Below are 18,031 nucleotides of genomic sequence, written 5' to 3'. Positions count from 1 at the left end.
ATGATAACATTCTAAACCTTAGTTAAACTTTACAATTAAGTTTCATTTCATGAAAGAAACAGGCCTTTCAAAATTGGAGTTAGAAGGTCAAAGGTCAAGGTAATGTAACTTAAGTAAGAAAAATGAATTACAATAACATTTTATTTAGTTCTTCTAAATCACAGACATTGATCCAACTTTGTGGATGCCTTGCACTTTTGGTAAGGAACAGGTGTATTGATTTGAAAGTGAAAGGTCACAGGTCATTGTGACTGTAACTGAACAATGATAAATGGTTTCTGCACAAAAATTTCAGTTCTCAACCATTTACCTCGACCAGTATATATGGATGACTTATGTGTTGGGCTAGAAAGAAGGCTATTGATTTGGGGTTCAAAAGGTCATGGTCTTGATCACTGTGACTCAAAGAAGACAAATGTTTTTGCATGATAACTTTAGTTCTAGATATTTACTTCAAATAAAGTTGGTGGAGGGCTTTGACTTAAGGTATGAAAGAGATCTGTTTATTTGGGGTCAAAATGTCAAAGGTTAAACTTGAACAAACTTTGTTGTCGGGTTGCACTTATAGATTTCACAGTCATGATTAAATAAGTCTATTTTAATGAATCATTGGATTCTGCACAGAAAGTTGAGTTCACGACTGCATGCTAAGGCCAGCGGTTGAGGTCATTGAGACCTGATAGTCATTGATCTCATGAGACAGCCATACCCTCCTAGCACCTACATTATACTCACGAGTCAGCCATACCATCCTAGTGCCTACATTATATTCATGAGTCAGGCATACCCTCCTAGTGCCTACATTATTCTCATGAGTAAGCCATACCGTCATAGTGCCTACATTATACTCATGAGACATCCATACCCTCTTAGTGCCTACATTATACTCATGAGTCAGCCATACCCTCCTGGTGCATACATTATACTCATGAGACAGCCATACCATCCTAGTGCCTACATTATACTCATGAGTAAGCCATACCCTCCTAGTACCTACATTATTCTTATTAGTAAGCCATACCCTCCTAGTGCCTACATTATACTCACGAGTAAGCCATACCGTCCTAATGCCTACATTATACTCATGAGACAGCCATACCCTCCTAGTGCCTACATTATACTCATGAGTAAGGCATACCCTCCTATAGTGCCTACATTATACTCATGAGTAAGCCATACCATCCTAGTGCCTACATTATACTCCTGAGTCAACCATACCCTCCTAGTGCCTACTTTATACTCATGAGAAGCCATACCCTCCTAGTGCCTACATTATACTCATGAGTCAGCCATACACTCCTTGTGCCTACATTATATTCATGAGTCATCCATGCCATCCTAGTGCCTCCATTACACTCATGAGTCAGCCATACCATTCTAGTGCCTACATTATACTCATGAGTCAGCCATACCATCCTAGTGCCTACATTATACTCATGGGTAAGCCATACCCTCCTAGTGCCTACATTATACCATTAAACACAGAATGGGTGTATAATATGCCATTCACAGTATGCTTGTTGACATTTTAAAATAAAAATTCAGTTTACATTAGTTTTTGGGGGCCACTTGTCCATTTGAAAGTTAAAAAAGTAATCTAATTTTTATGAAAAGTCACTATAAACACTACATACACTCATATATGAATAATAAAGTCCAACTGCAAACTGCACAGACCCCGATCTGCCATCAGTTAATGCACTGGCAGATCTGGGTTTATGAAGCTTTTTAGGAATAATCAGTGGAAGAAATAACAGGGACCCTTATCTGCTTGCTTATTATATGATGGTAAATCAGGGTCTATATTGTTTTCAACTGGACTCTACTTATATACAGTGTGTACTTATCTTCTCTATTCATCAATCAATGATATTGAACAAGACACATTTCTAAGAGAGGCTTTCTTTACAGATGTGGAAGTCCCTTTCCAGTTTAGGCAGACACCAGTGAATGTGACAGCCTTGGCAGGGGGCAGTGCTTATCTAGAATGTCTTCTGGAGGGAGGCAACTCAAGCTACTCTTTGTTGTGGCAAACTCAAGGTAACATTTCATTCAGTTTGCCATTGTGTGTTATCAACTAAATGAGGTATCATTATTAACTTTTATCAATCAATTTGTACCATAACCAGTCTTCAGTTTGCTGGTATGAATAGACTGTGCTTGAAGTTTCTGCATTTTCAACAGACACATGCTGCATAAAGTCAAGTAAGGGATGGTGTAAATGAATGGTACTGACCCTGTGTCAGGAGAGCATTGTGCATCTTGTGTGTGGCATATGTTACCATTATAGGAAACATAACTTCTGACACACCTGTTAACTTTTTGACCCACTTTTTATTGCTTAATAGTCATTTTAAAAAACAATAACACCAAAAAATCTTTTTAACACATTAACCCCTGGTGATGGGTTTACGTGGCAGGAGGTAATAGCCTACTGCCGAGCCCTGTAGCATCAAGGTCATGTATGATACACTAAATTGGGTGGTATTATAGAAAGGTAGACTGATGTAGCTCTACAATGATACCAAATAATCTCGAAGTTCTAGTTGCATTACAAAATACAGACTGAAAAATCTCATATTTTGGACCCGATTTTTTCCACCCAAAATTCGCCCATGGTCGGAATCCGATTTTGTGTCCAGATTTTAGACTTTTTGCTTTTTGGTCTCAGATCTAAGGCAGACTGGTATGAACTGCAGACAGACAGATGAACTTTTGCAAAAAGTAGGATAAGATGGGCATTAATGGAATAAAGAGCGGTCTTGATACAAAAATAATGGGTTCATTAAGCAAAAAAAACAAAAAGAACTCCAACTTTTACCCTTCTGCTCATGTGCAAGCCAAATAGCCAATGAAAAACAATGTTTCTAACACAACTATAGGCATTACGTTATTGGAAAATCACATGGAAGTTGATTTATTATGATTTATTCAGAAATAGCTTTCAAAATGTGTTTCCTACTTGAATTTCAGGTGAAAATGACAGAAACCTCCAGGGGTTAATGTGTTAACGTACTTTTCATAAGACCTGAGCTATCTAGGCCACTGCTTGTCAGATTTTTGTGAGAGTAACTTTTGGTTTAGTTATCATCAAATTTTGTAAGCATAACTAGTGGCTCAGTGGTCGTCAAAATTGTTATGATTGTAACTTCTGGCTCAATGGTCATCTGACTTTTTATGATAAAGACCGGGCTCACTAACCCCAAAAATATTGTGAGCATCAAGTGGGAGTCTTACTCACTATGAATGGAACTCTTTGCTCAGTGCTTTTCAATTTTTTTAAACCTGGCTAAGTGGTCATCACATTTTTATGAGTGTAACTTTTACTTCAGTGGTTGTTTAAGTTTTATGAGGGAATCCTGACTCTGGTTGCCAAAATAGTTCTTATAACAACAGAACCAACCACACACCAAAAAATAGTATAAAAGTCAGTCCCCATCTTCCAAATATATTAACTTCAAATTCACTATGAATATAAATTAGCCATGATTTTTTTTTTTTAAATTATCACCGTACTACTTAAAGTCTTTCCCATTGGAAAGAAACAACTTAATCTACAGCAGCGAGATTTTTTTTTTTTGAACATCATCTATTCCTGTTATCAGTTATCAAAATGTTGTGCTCCAAGATCAAATATCATATTTCAGCTTACTTCAGTATGGTTTTGGGAGGGGTAGTTGCATACTTGAAAATCTGCGTCATTCTTCATCACACAGAAACAGAATACTGTGTCATTCTTCATCACACAGAAGCAGAATATCTTTTGCTTGGTGGTTTTTGGCATATACGAGATTCTGCGTCATGCTTCAACATACATGTACTTTAATAGTGTGTTTCATTTTATTTGGTTTGCTATTTTTGGATTTTATACTGATTTTTATAGGCCGTTCCTCTCATGAGGTGACCTTTCCAGTGCAGAGTGTGGCCTAGGAGGTAGGGCAACATGTTTATCCTTTAGATTCAAGCAAAAGTCTCCCTGGGTTTGACTTAGATCAGTCACATTATTTTGTGAAGCATATATATTTTAGATACGGCATGAGCTGTTTTAAAAAGAATTAATTTTTACCACCAGCATGCAGCGACTGTAATTTCTAGTTTGTATTGATTAGCTCTGCAATCTTGATAGTGATCGATTTGACACATTAATACTTTCTTATTGTATACATTACAGATGGCAGAACAATTGTAGAGAAGGACTTTGCTGTTAGTTTTGTTGGAAACCTCAACCTGCGATTTGCTCAGGTTACACCATCTGATTCAGGAGTATATGTATGTGTTGCAGAAAGACCAGGATTTGTGAGCTTAAAAAGGCACTACCAACTTGAGGTCATAGGTAAAGACAGTTATTTTGCTTTGTTGCTGTCCTTTTCTTTCTTTCTTTCTTTCCTTCCTTCTTTTCTCTTCATTACATGTTGATGAGTGGGATTTCCTGAGATGGTCTATGGACGTAGGCAGTAGATGTAGGTGAAGAATGCTTCCAGTGATGATATGCAGTGCTTAAATCTATCTATCTGTCTGTCTGTCTATCTAGCTGTCTGTCTGTTTGTCTGTCTGTCTCTGTCTCTCTGTCTATCTATCTATGTCTGTCTGTGTGTCTGTCTTCACAAGGTTATGACATAAATAGTTGCTGAACAATTTTGTTTCATTAGGCTTAATTCATATTACAGGGTATCTCAGCCTTTGAGCCGTAACATATTTCCAATGAACAGCTCACTGTTATTTTCAGTGCTTTGCTGGTAACTTAGCTCTTTGGGGCTAGTAAGAAACATTACCATTCTCCATTTATATCAAATTGACTACCATCCTGGTAGACTCTAATTGCTATAATACTTTAAGGACAAATACAATGGTTTAACACTGAATTTGAATTTTGACAGATATATTGTTATATTTAACATTTACAAAGTCCTCAGCAAAATGCTCTTTAAGAATTAATTTTGTTAATTAATGTGAGCCAAAAGGTGGGTCACTAACTCCTCTGCTATTGGGAAGTTAATTAAAGGAAGCATAGCATCTAACAAAATTGCGTATTTAAAGGTTGAATATTTGAAAAGCTTAATAAGATTATTGGAGAGGAGGAAATGGTTGAATATTTGAAAAGCTTAATAAGATTAGTGGAGAGAAGGAAAGGTTGAATATTTGAAAAGCTTAGAAAGATTAGTGGAGAGGAGGAACAGGTTGAATATTTGAAAAGCTTAATAAGATTAGTGGAGAGGAGGAATAGGTTGAATATTTGAAAAGCTTAGAAAGATTAGTGGAGAGGAGGAACAGGTTGAATATTTGAAAAGCTTAATAAGATTAGTGGAGAGAAGGAAAGGTTGAATATTTGAAAAGCTTAAAAAGATTAGTGGAGAGGAGGAATAGGTTGAATATTTGAAAAGATTAGAAAGATTAGTGGAGAGGAGGAATAGGTTGAATATTTGAAAAGCTTAAAAAGATCAGTGGAGAGGAGGAAAAGGTTGAATATTTGAAAAGCTTAATAAGATTAATGGAGAGGAGGAAATGGTTGAATATTTGAAAAGCTTAAAAAGATTAGTAGAGAGGAGGAAAAGGTTGAATATTTGAAAAGCTTAAAAAGATTAGTAGAGAGGAGGAAAAGGTTGAATATTTGAAAAGCTTAGAAAGATTAATGGAGAGGAGGAAAAGGTTGAATATTTGAAAAGCTTAATAAGATTAGTGGAGAGGAGGAAAGGTTGAATATTTGGAAAGCTTAGAAAGATTAATGGAGAGGAGGAAATGGTTGAATATTTGAAAAGCTTAATAAAATTAGTGGAGAGGAGGAAAGGTTGAATATTTGAAAAGCTTAAAAAGATTAGTAGAGAGGAGGAAAAGGTTGAATATTTGAAAAGCTTAAAAAGATTAGTGGAGAGGAGGAAAAGGTTGAATATTTGAAAAGCTTAATAAGATTAGTGGAGAGGAGGAAAGGTTGAATATTTGGAAAGCTTAATAAGATTATAGGAGAGGAGAAAAAGGTTGAATATTTGAAAAGCTTAAAATTTTTCATGGAGGAAAGGAAAGAGGTTGAATATTTAGAAAGCTTAACAAGATTCATGGACTATAGGAAAGAGGTTGAATATTTAGAAAGCTTAACAAGATTCATGGACTATAGGAAAATGGTTGAATATTTCAAAAGCTTAACAAGATTCATGGATTATAATCCTGATTTTATATGATACATATTACTTGTCTTCTTTGTGTCTATAAGAAATATTTCAATGAGTTTGACTGCCATCATTGTAGACATTTAATTACTGGAATACTTTAAGGGCAGATAAAAGACTTGAAAAAAACTTTGATTTGATGAATATATTGCTATAGTTAGCATTTCTTACAGTCATGAACATCTGTTTTGATACTGAATTTATTTAATTATTATCAACCTAAAGGAAGGCCATAAACTTGCCAAACCTAGGGAATGTCAAAGATTGTAGAGAGAGATGAGTGATCACATAATGAAAATGTTGTTTTGGGTTTAATGCCAATGGTAGGCTGCCCATGGTGGCCTGTATATATGGTGGAGGAAGAGCCTGGACAAATCCTGGGAAGAACCACTAATCCATGGAAAGCTATTGGCAAGCTTTCTCGGTTGCCAACCCTTGCCAAGCCTGAGACTCAAACCAATGTGGACAGAGGTGACATGTCAGTGATCTGTAAAGGGGAGCACTTTAGGTCACTTGGCTACCTGGGTCCCCCCAATTAATAAAATGGATATATGTTATAAATATTCAAATACGCTTAAAAAGTAATGCAAAATGACTCATCATTACAGCAGCTAAACTGTATGAAGTGTACACTTTGCAAAATGAAAAATTTAAATTGTGAAATGATTGGTGATAATCTAAGTTGAACCATAAGTGGTTCCAGTAAGGAAACTAAGTATGATTTACATTGTGTATTCAGCATTATTTCTTCCATTTTGTGGTATTCAACATCATTTCTTCCATTTTGTGGTATTCAACATTATTTCTTCCATTTTGTGGTATTCAGCATCTTTCATTTTGTGGTATCCAACATTATTTCTTCAATTTTATGGTATTGAACAATATTTCTTCCATTTTATGGTCTTCAATATTATTTCTTCATTATTGTGATATTAAGATCCAGACAATTTTATAATTGATCCAGAATATTAAGGTCTTGTATATGAAACACACATATTACAGTACTCCAGCTTAAAAAGATAATTCACTTTAAATTGTTAGGTAGAGGTTCATGATTTAAAGATGTTTGAGTCCAGGTTCTAATGACAAAATATTTTTGATGTAAATTCATGATTATGAGAGAAAGATATTCACATAAGTATGTACATAAAAATCAGTGCCCTTGAATATCCTTTTGAGGAACTGAATTTAAAGATTACATGTAGCCATGTCCATCCGCACACACAGAATGCATAACTGGAATGATATTTCTCCTTTAATATAAATCAAGACTGTGAGTAATTACAAAACTAAGTTGTAGATTAAAATTCTTGTGTCAGATTTTACTCCTTCATTCTTGACCTGAGTGGTTTTACTTTCAGTACCACCGTACTTTATAATGACTCCCAAGTCCTATAAGTATCCTGTGGCTCAGAAAGTCCGATTCCACTGTGAAGCAGGGGGAACTCCACAACCGAACATCACATGGTACAAGGATGGCAAAAAGATTGTTCCTTATTCCTCCTCTTATGTCCCGGTAATGACAGTATTCTTGCAAGGATATATATGACAAACTTTATCATTTTGTTAGTAATGACAGTATCCTAGGAGGGACATATATGATGAACTGTATCAGTTTTAAGGTAATGACAGTATTCTAGCAGGGACATATATGACAAACTTTTTCATTTTGTTAGTAATGACAGTATCCTAGGAGGGACATATATGATGAACTGTATCAGTTTTAAGGTAATGACATTATTCTAGCAGGGACATATATGACAAACTTTTTCATTTTGTTAGTAATGACAGTATCCTAGGAGGGACATATATGATGAACTGTATCAGTTTTAAGGTAATGACAGTATTCTAGCAGGGACATATATGACAAACGTTTTCATTTTGTTAGTAATGACAGTATTTTAGGAGGGACATATATGATGAACTGTATCAGTTTTAAGGTAATGACAGTATTCTAGCAGGGACATATATGACAAACTTTTTCATTTTGTTAGTAATGACAGTATCCTAGGAGGGACATATATGATGAACTGTATCAGTTTTAAGGTAATGACAGTATTCTAGCAGGGACATATATGACAAACTTTTTCATTTTGTTAGTAATGACAGTATCCTAGGAGGGACATATATGACAAACTTTTTCATTTTGTTAGTAATGACAGTATCCTAGGAGGGACATATATGATGAACTGTATCAGTTTTAAGGTAATGACAGTATTCAAGCAGGGACATATATGACAAACTTTTTCATTTTGTTAGTAATGACAGTATTTTAGGAGGGACATATATGATGAACTGTATCAGTTTTAAGGTAATGACAGTATTCTAGCAGGGACATATATGACAAACTTTTTCATTTTGTTAGTAATGACAGTATCCTAGGAGGGACATATATGATGAACTGTATCAGTTTTAAGGTAATGACAGTATTCAAGCAGGGACATATATGACAAACTTTTTCATTTTGTTAGTAATGACAGTATTTTAGGAGGGACATATATGATGAACTGTATCAGTTTTAAGGTAATGACAGTATTCTAGCAGGGACATATATGACAAACGTTTTCATTTTGTTAGTAATGACAGTATCCTAGGAGGGACATATATGATGAACTGTATCAGTTTTAAGGTAATGACAGTATTCTAGCAGGGACATATATGACAAACGTTTTCATTTTGTTAGTAATGACAGTATCCTAGGAGGGACATATATGACAAACTTTTTCATTTTGTTAGTAATGACAGTATTCTAGGAGGGACATATATGACAAACTTTTTCATTTTGTTAGTAATGACAGTATCCTAGGAGGGACATATATGACAAACTTTTTCATTTTGTTAGTAATGACAGTATTTTAGGAGGGACATATATGATGAACTGTATCAGTTTTAAGGTAATGACAGTATTCAAGCAGGCACATATATGACAAACTTTTTCATTTTGTTAGTAATGACAGTATCCTAGGAGGGACATATATGATGAACTGTATCAGTTTTAAGGTAATGACAGTATCCTAGGAGGGACATATATGATGAACTGTATCAGTTTTAAGGTAATGACAGTATTCAAGCAGGGACATATATGACAAACTTTTTCATTTTGTTAGTAATGACAGTATCCTAGGAGGGACATATATGATGAACTGTATCAGTTTTAAGGTAATGACAGTATTCTAGCAGGGACATATATGACAAACTTTTTCATTTTGTTAGTAATGACAGTATCCTAGGAGGGACATATATGATGAACTGTATCAGTTTTAAGGTAATGACAGTATCCTAGGAGGGACATATATGATGAACTGTATCAGTTTTAAGGTAATGACAGTATTCAAGCAGGGACATATATGACAAACTTTTTCATTTTGTTAGTAATGACAGTATCCTAGGAGGGACATATATGATGAACTGTATCAGTTTTAAGGTAATGACAGTATTCTAGCAGGGACATATATGACAAACTTTTTCATTTTGTTAGTAATGACAGTATCCTAGGAGGGACATATATGATGAACTGTATCAGTTTTAAGGTAATGACAGTATTCTAGCAGGGACATATATGACAAACGTTTTCATTTTGTTAGTAATGACAGTATCCTAGGAGGGACATATATGATGAACTGTATCAGTTTTAAGGTAATGACAGTATTCAAGCAGGGACATATATGACAAACGTTTTCATTTTGTTAGTAATGACAGTATCCTAGGAGGGACATATATGATGAACTGTATCAGTTTTAAGGTAATGACAGTATTCAAGCAGGGACATATATGACAAACGTTTTCATTTTGTTAGTAATGACAGTATCCTAGGAGGGACATATATGACAAACTTTTTCATTTTGTTAGTAATGACAGTATTCTAGGAGGGACATATATGACAAACTTTTTCATTTTGTTAGTAATGACAGTATCCTAGGAGGGACATATATGATGAACTGTATCAGTTTTAAGGTAATGACAGTATTCTAGCAGGGACATATATGACAAACTTTTTCATTTTGTTAGTAATGACAGTATCCTAGGAGGGACATATATGATGAACTGTATCAGTTTTAAGGTAATGACAGTATTCAAGCAGGGACATATATGACAAACTTTTTCATTTTGTTAGTAATGACAGTATCCTAGGAGGGACATATATGATGATCTGTATCAGTTTTAAGGTAATGACAGCTTTTCAGTTTTAAGGTAATGACAGTATTCTAGGGTGTTACATATTAAACTTTGCTGTGTACATGAAACAGAACTTGAATGAGGAAACGTTCAGTGGCCTGATCTATTTAAGTTAATATATTTACTTTCATGATATTAATTTGTCATTGGCTTATGTTTCTGCTGTGCATTTGTACTCCCATAAGCATAATAATTAGATACAATCTAATGCACACTATATACTTGTTTATAAGATGAGTCCAGCTGCAAAATGCACAGGCCCAGATCTGCCTGTGCATTATTATCTGGGTCTGTCTAGTTTGTTAGGAGTAAACAATAGAGCAAACAACATAGACCCTGATATGCAGGCACATAACGCTACAGCACATCTTTCATCTTTGTTGTTTGCATTTTTACTCAGCTTAAAAGGTGAGTGTAGGTGGTATGTAGGCCAATTTGCCTGGTGTTACAAGAGTACCTCAGGTCAAGGTATTTGTTGTCAGAATTGAAATACAGTCCAGTTTCAGTAACGAACAGTTTGCTCAAAGGGAATGTATTTTTCTTTTTTGATATGAACAGGGTGGAAAATTCAGGTGTTTTGCTTACTCACATTCCTTATCAGTATACATAGAGATTTTCTTGGTGGAATGAGACATGAGCTGAGTACTTTTTAAAGTACTCAAGTGTGAGTACAGTTGTATTTGTTTTGTAAAAAAAGAGAATATATATATATATATATATATATATATATATATATATATATATATATATATATATATATATATATATTGAAGTAATGTAATATCAGGAGTACAAATAGATTACTTTGATACTGAAGTAATGTAATATCAGGAGTACAAATGGAGTACTTTGATATTGAAGTAATGCAATATCAGGGGTACAAATGGAGTACTTTGATATTGAAGTAATGTAATATCAGGAGTACAGATAGAGTATTTTGATATGAAGTAATGCAATATCAGGGGTACTAATAGATTACTTTTTGATATTGAAGTAATGTAATATCAGGAATACAAATAGAGTACTTTGATATTGAAGTAATGTAATATCAGGAGTACAAATGGTGTGCTTTGATATTGAAGTAATGTAATATCAGGGGTACAAATAGATTACTTTGATATTGAAGTAATGTAATATCAGGTTTACAGATGGAGTGCTTTGTTATTGAAGTAATGTAATATTGGGTTTACAAATGGAGTACTTTGATATTGAAGTAATGTAATATCAGGAGTACAAATGGAGTACTTTGATATTCAAGTAATGTAATATCAGGAGTACAAATGGAGTACTTTGATATTGAAGTAATGCAATATCAGGGGTACTAATAGATTACTTTTTGATATTGAAGTAATGTAATATCAGGAGTACAAATAGAGTACTTTGATATTGAAGTAATGTACTATCAGGAGTACAAATGGTGTGCTTTGATATTGAAGTAATGTAATATCAGGGGTACAAATAGATTACTTTGATATTGAAGTAATGTAATATCAGGTTTACAGATGGAGTGCTTTGTTATTGAAGTAATGTAATATTGGGTTTACAAATGGAGTACTTTGATATTGAAGTAATGTAATATCAGGAGTACAAATGGAGTACTTTGATATTCAAGTAATGTAATATCAGGAGTACAAATGGAGTACTTTGATATTGAAGTAATGCAATATCAGGTGTACAAATAGAGTATTTTGATATTGAAGTAATGTAATATCAGGAGTACAAATGGAGTACTTTGATATTGAAGTAATGCAATATCAGGTGTACAAATGGAGTATTTTGATATTGAAGTAATGCAATATCAGGTGTACAAATGGAGTACTTTGATATTGAAGTAATGTAATATCAGGAGTACAAATGGAGTACTTTGATAATGAAGTAATGCAATATCAGGTGTACAAATTGAGTACTTTTATAATGAAGTAATGCAATATCAGGAGTACAAATGGAGTACTTTGATAATGAAGTAATGCAATATCAGGTGTACAAATGGAGTACTTTGATAATGAAGTAATGCAATATCAGGTGTACAGATTGAGTACTTTTATAATGAAGTAATGCAATATCAGGAGTACAAATGGAGTACTTTGATAATGAAGTAATGCAATATCAGGTGTACAAATGGAGTACTTTGATAATGAAGTAATGCAATATCAGGTGTACAAATGGAGTACTTTGATAATGAAGTAATGTAATATCAGGAGTACAAATGGAGTACTTTGATAATGAAGTAATGTAATATCAGGGGTACAGATGGAGTACTTTGATAATGAAGTAATGCAATATCAGGTGTACAAATTGAGTACTTTTATAATGAAGTAATGCAATATCAGGAGTACAAATGGAGTACTTTGATAATGAAGTAATGCAATATCAGGTGTACAAATGGAGTACTTTTATAATGAAGTAATGTAATATCAGGAGTACAAATGGAGTACTTTGATAATGAAGTAATGCAATATCAGGTGTACAAATGGAGTACTTTGATAATGAAGTAATGTAATACTGTTTAGATTAAAAAGAAAAACCTTTAAATCTAGTTTTGTAGCATCTCATGGTTCTTTATTCAACAAGTGCTAGTTTTTAGAAAAGTTATTTTTTGTTTGTTTTTGCACCATATCTAATATAATTACAGACTTAAATTATGCATATATTCAAATAAGCTGCATAAGATAACCATGAAGTGTGGTGTTCTCTACTTGGGCCATGATTTGTCTTTAACTTTGATTGGTAAATGCTATAATTTTACATTTGTCTCTGTACTTGAGAAAAAGACTTTGAAAAGCAGGAACATTGAATAACTGATTTTCCGGGTCATCAACAGCTGTATATCTTGGGATGTGTTTCTAAGTGAAGACAATGTAAATGTAGATGACAGACTTAAGATTTAATGTTGAGCATTCTGTGCCTGATAAACACAGGGCTCACATGCTGTACTTTCCAAGTCAGGTGTGATGACACTACTAGATAAGACTTAGAAGTAATTAACTAGTCTGTCCAAGTGATAATAATCTATATAATAGTAATTTGCATGTGTTTTGATTGTCATTTTATACCTGACAAGTTTACCCAGTTCACACCATATGCATGGTACATGCCTAGTTGCCCAGAGGAAGAGGGTAGTGAACATGCTTGGTATTTCCAGTAGGTCATAGGAATATAATTTTTTCTTGGTTCACAATTAAACTTAGACGACTATATATTCATCTTACAGGATTGAGCAGTTCTTAAAAAATGGAATTTTGAAATCAGTGGGTTGTATCTGTATGGGTAAGATACTTAGCTTGATTGTAAAAACAATTAACACGTAACTGACCCACCAGGTGCCTGTTCACCCAGATGGTCAAGGAAATAACACAGCTGAGTTAATCCTCCTTTAATACATCCCTTTCTTTAAATTTTCTATTTTTCTTAAAGTCATGTTTAACTTGGTCCATTTGTCAACTTGAATCTCAATTTAAAAAATGTCATAGAGGAAAAAACAAAACTAAATTTATGTTTTGCTCCAAAATGTAGTCTCAAGTACAGGATATTTTTCATTTTTCATAGAGTACAATGTTTTGAACTCTTTACTCTTGACTCAGTGATTAGCCTATGGGACTCTCATCCAGAAGGGTGCAGTTTCAAATCCTACCATCAGATCAGATGCCATAGTGTATCCCTAGACAAGGCAGTTTATTCCAGTTGTCTCTACACTAAATAGCCTACAAGGCAGTTTATTCCAGTTGCATCTACACTAAATAACCTACAAGGCAATTTATTCCAGTTGCCTCTACACTAAATAGCCTACATGGCAGTTTATTCCAGTTGTCTCTACACTAAATAGCCTACAAGGCAGTTTATTCCAATTGCCTCTACACTAAATAACCTACAAGGCAGTTTATTCCAGTTGTCTCTACACTAAATAGCCCACAAGGCAGTTTATTCCAGTTGTCTCTACACTAAATAGCCTACAAGGCAGTTTATTCCAGTTGCCTCTACAATAAATAGCCCACAAGGCAGTTTATTCCAGTTGCCTCTACACTAAAGAGCCTACAAGGCAGTTTATTCCAGTTGCCTATACACTAAATAGCCTACAAGGCAGTTTATTCCAGTTGTCTCTACACTAAATAGCCCACAAGGCAGTTTATTCCAGTTGCCTCTACACTAAATAGCCTACCAGGCAGTTTATTCCAGTGGCCTCTACACTAAATAGCCTACAAGGCAGTTTATTCCAGTTGCCTCTACACTAAAGAGCCTACAAGGCAGTTTATTCCAGTTGCCTCTACACTAAATAGCCTACAAGGCAGTTTATTCCAGTTGCCTCTACACTAAATAACCTACAAGGCAGTTTATTCCAGTTTCCTCTACACTAAATAGCCTACAAGGCAGTTTATTCCAGTTGCCTCTACACTAAATAGCCTACAAGGCAGTTTATTCCAGTTGTCTCTACACTAAATAGCCTACAAGGCAGTTTATCCCAGTTGTCTCTACACTAAATAGCCTACAAGGTAGTTTATTCCAGTTGTCTCTACACTAAATAGCCTACAAGGCAGTTTATTCCAGTTGTCTCTACACTAAATAGCCTACAAGGCAGTTTATTCCAGTTGTCTCTACACTAAATAGCCTACAAGGCAGTTTATTCCAGTTGTCTCTACACTAAATAGCCCACAAGGCAGTTTATTCCAGTTGCCTCTACACTAAATAGCCTACCAGGCAGTTTATTCCAGTGGCCTCTACACTAAATAGCCTACAAGGCAGTTTATTCCAGTTGCCTCTACACTAAAGAGCCTACAAGGCAGTTTATTCCAGTTGCCTCTACACTAAATAGCCTACAAGGCAGTTTATTCCAGTTGTCTCTACACTAAATAGCCTACAAGGCAGTTTATCCCAGTTGTCTCTACACTAAATAGCCTACAAGGTAGTTTATTCCAGTTGTCTCTACACTAAATAGCCTACAAGGCAGTTTATTCCAGTTGTCTCTACACTAAATAGCCTACAAGGCAGTTTATTCCAGTTGTCTCTACACTAAATAGCCCACAAGGCAGTTTATTCCAGTTGTCTCTACACTAAATAGCCTACAAGACAGTTTATTCCAGTTGTCTCTACACTAAATAGCTTACAAGGCAGTTTATTCCAGTTGTCTCTACACTAAATAGCCTACAAGGCAGTTTATTCCAATTGCCTCTACATTAAATAGCCTACTTGTGCTACTGCACCATAAAACACCACCCAAACTCTAACTCTTTTAAAATTAGATTAAGAGCAGAAGTATGAGGTCTTGGGTGTAGGGCTGCATGTGTTAGGACATGAGTTTGATTCCAACTTTGAATGAATTACTACTTTCTAATCTGCTTGGTAATATTGCTCTCTCTTTCTCTCTCTCTCTCTCTGTCTCTCTCTCTTATATATATATATATATTATAAGGATTGTATGGGCAAAGCAAGGCTACAGTGGGCCTTATGGTGTTCAATATTACAAAACTACCACTGTCGATTTACTGGAATTTAACATTAAGAAGGCACTATTGATAGTATGAGAATTAATATTATGGGTACTATAGACTTTGTGGAAATTTAATAGTGAAGCCTCTTCGATGGCACTATGGACCTAGTGGGAATGGAACATAGGGCCTCTATGGACATTATGGAACTTGTAACATTAGGATGTCAACATGGGTACTACGGGAATGGAACACATGATTAAAAATGAACCCCTTAGTACACACAAATGGATAAGGGAAAGTAGGGAATTGATAACAGTGACTAACACACATCTTTATTGACCTGTGCTTATGATTACACACCCTCACTGACCAGCTCTCAGACACATTGCAGACTTATTTGTAAAGTGGATGTAAAGTATGGGGTAAAGAGATGTCGACTGACATTTATTTTTAGACTTGCACATATTCACAAAAATAAGCACCCACACCAATAGGCAAATGAATCAAGGAAAGGTGAGATACAAGACTGACATTAACACACCTATTTACTGTCAAATATACCAATGCGCATACAAAGCGAAGATTAGCTCATAAACTTCTACTTAGTCTTACTATCTGATACACCATCACACATACACAAAGGGTGTCAGAAATGGTATTTTGAATTCCTCCATAGTGGGCAACATTTGCAGGGTTGTAGTAAATGTTAGCCAAAAGCATGTTCATGCTGCTCATTTAGTCAACCGGCGACTGGTGCTCTTCTCTACTTGTGGTAATTTGTATTACAATGTTTTGCATGTACAACAAGCAGTAGGAGTGGAAAGTAATGTCCTAATTGGTGTCATCAGGTGCCAGTCATCAGGTATGGAAACTGGTACCAATCTCTCAATTTTTGTCTCTGGTAACTACTCACTGAGTGCTGGGTACCAGGTTTAGGTACCAGGATTTTTTAGTAATAGTCTGGGGAAAGGGATCAGATTAATACCTTCCCCCATCTCTGTGTTACTACTTAAATTCTATTGGAACAGTCTCTGTTTTGATGACCATTGTGAGGATGGGATTAGACTGACACTTCTCCTTTCACAATTTTCCTGTTCAACCCCTACATGGTTTAGGGTGTCTCACTACCTGGTTGTGAGTTGACAATGTTTCCCTTTCCTCCTATGATATAATGGATGAGTTGTTCTGTGGTTCCATGCATTAGTGAGCTAGGCAGACTGTTGATCATCTCCACCTCCTCTGGCCTTGTCATCTATAGAAACTCTGGGATAGTCCTGTCCCACCCCCCACATCCAATGAAAGCACAGATGGGATGAAAAACTCTTAGGCATAAAGTCGTCTTTTTCAAGGACTGGAGATAAAATGACAGACCATCAGTTTTGTTTGATGCAGAGGATTTCCCAGAAGAGACACTGATGTTGTGGCCTCTCCTTTGTGGTCTCTATCATCATCACTCCCTACAGGTCAAGTAATGGAGAAAGATGGATTGCTGACCTTTGACAAGGCAGTAAGGGATTGACCATTAATTTTCAAGATAATGGTTTTTGTTTTTGTTTTCAACGGATATAATGGATATAATAGTTTTGTGTGTGTGTGTGTGTGCTATAAATCATAACAAGGCTGTTTTTCAAGCTATCTGAAGCCCAGGAATTTTTTTCTCTCAAAGATTTACTGCCTTCTTCCGCACAGGATCTTTGGACACTCTGCATTTTGCAGAGGCTCTTTGGGTTACATTTTAATTTGGACTGTCCTTTGCTTCCACACTTATCACTGGTGAGTGAACTAACTTAGAAGTTATCTCATGGTTAAGTGTGAAGCATACAGCAGAAGAGGTGGACTGTCCCTTCTGCTAAACTTTGGCCTTTGTTTCTGCTTCCAGTTACAGGGTCCATTTACCCACACAGCCCCGTAAACACCCTCCATCTTGGACTCTGGTGCTTCCCAGGTGGAAAGTCTTATAGGGACCTGTCCCATCTCTCTGTTAGGTAATGTGAGGCTTTGGAAAAGATTAAGGCATGTTCATTAGTTATTACAGATTCCCATGCCAATCTTTTACAGCTGCTCCGACCCGAAGAATCATTGTTACTGGTTGGCTTTCAGATATTGTTGGGGGCCATTTCTAAGACACAGTTACACACATTCTTGATGTCCATGTTGCTCTCTGCCAAGCTTATCCACATCTATAGATGTGTTGCCTTGGTGACATGAAGCATTTTGCTGGGGCATAAGGTATTATTTGTTGGGCTCATCCCTAAGAGTACCCATGCAGGA

The 18,031-nt window shown here is 35.4% G+C and overlaps 1 protein-coding gene across 1 annotated transcript in view; it reads left to right on the top strand.

Moving 5' to 3' along the window:
* LOC149803586 (protogenin B-like) overlaps positions 1-18,031 on the top strand; it is a 180,835-nt gene that overhangs the window by 48,213 nt on the left and 114,591 nt on the right. The window contains exons 5-7 of the mRNA XM_089953334.1: positions 1,912-2,040; positions 4,172-4,333; positions 7,523-7,677. Of these exons, the coding sequence (XP_089809460.1) occupies positions 1,912-2,040; positions 4,172-4,333; positions 7,523-7,677 (446 nt within the window). The remainder of the gene's footprint in view (positions 1-1,911; positions 2,041-4,171; positions 4,334-7,522; positions 7,678-18,031) is intronic.

Source organism: Sinohyriopsis cumingii, chromosome 3 (assembly GCF_028554795.1).
Source record: "Sinohyriopsis cumingii isolate HCF-2022 chromosome 3, ASM2855479v2, whole genome shotgun sequence".
NCBI lineage: Eukaryota > Metazoa > Mollusca > Bivalvia > Unionida > Unionidae > Sinohyriopsis > Sinohyriopsis cumingii.
This window is presented reverse-complemented; position numbering and strand designations above follow the sequence as displayed.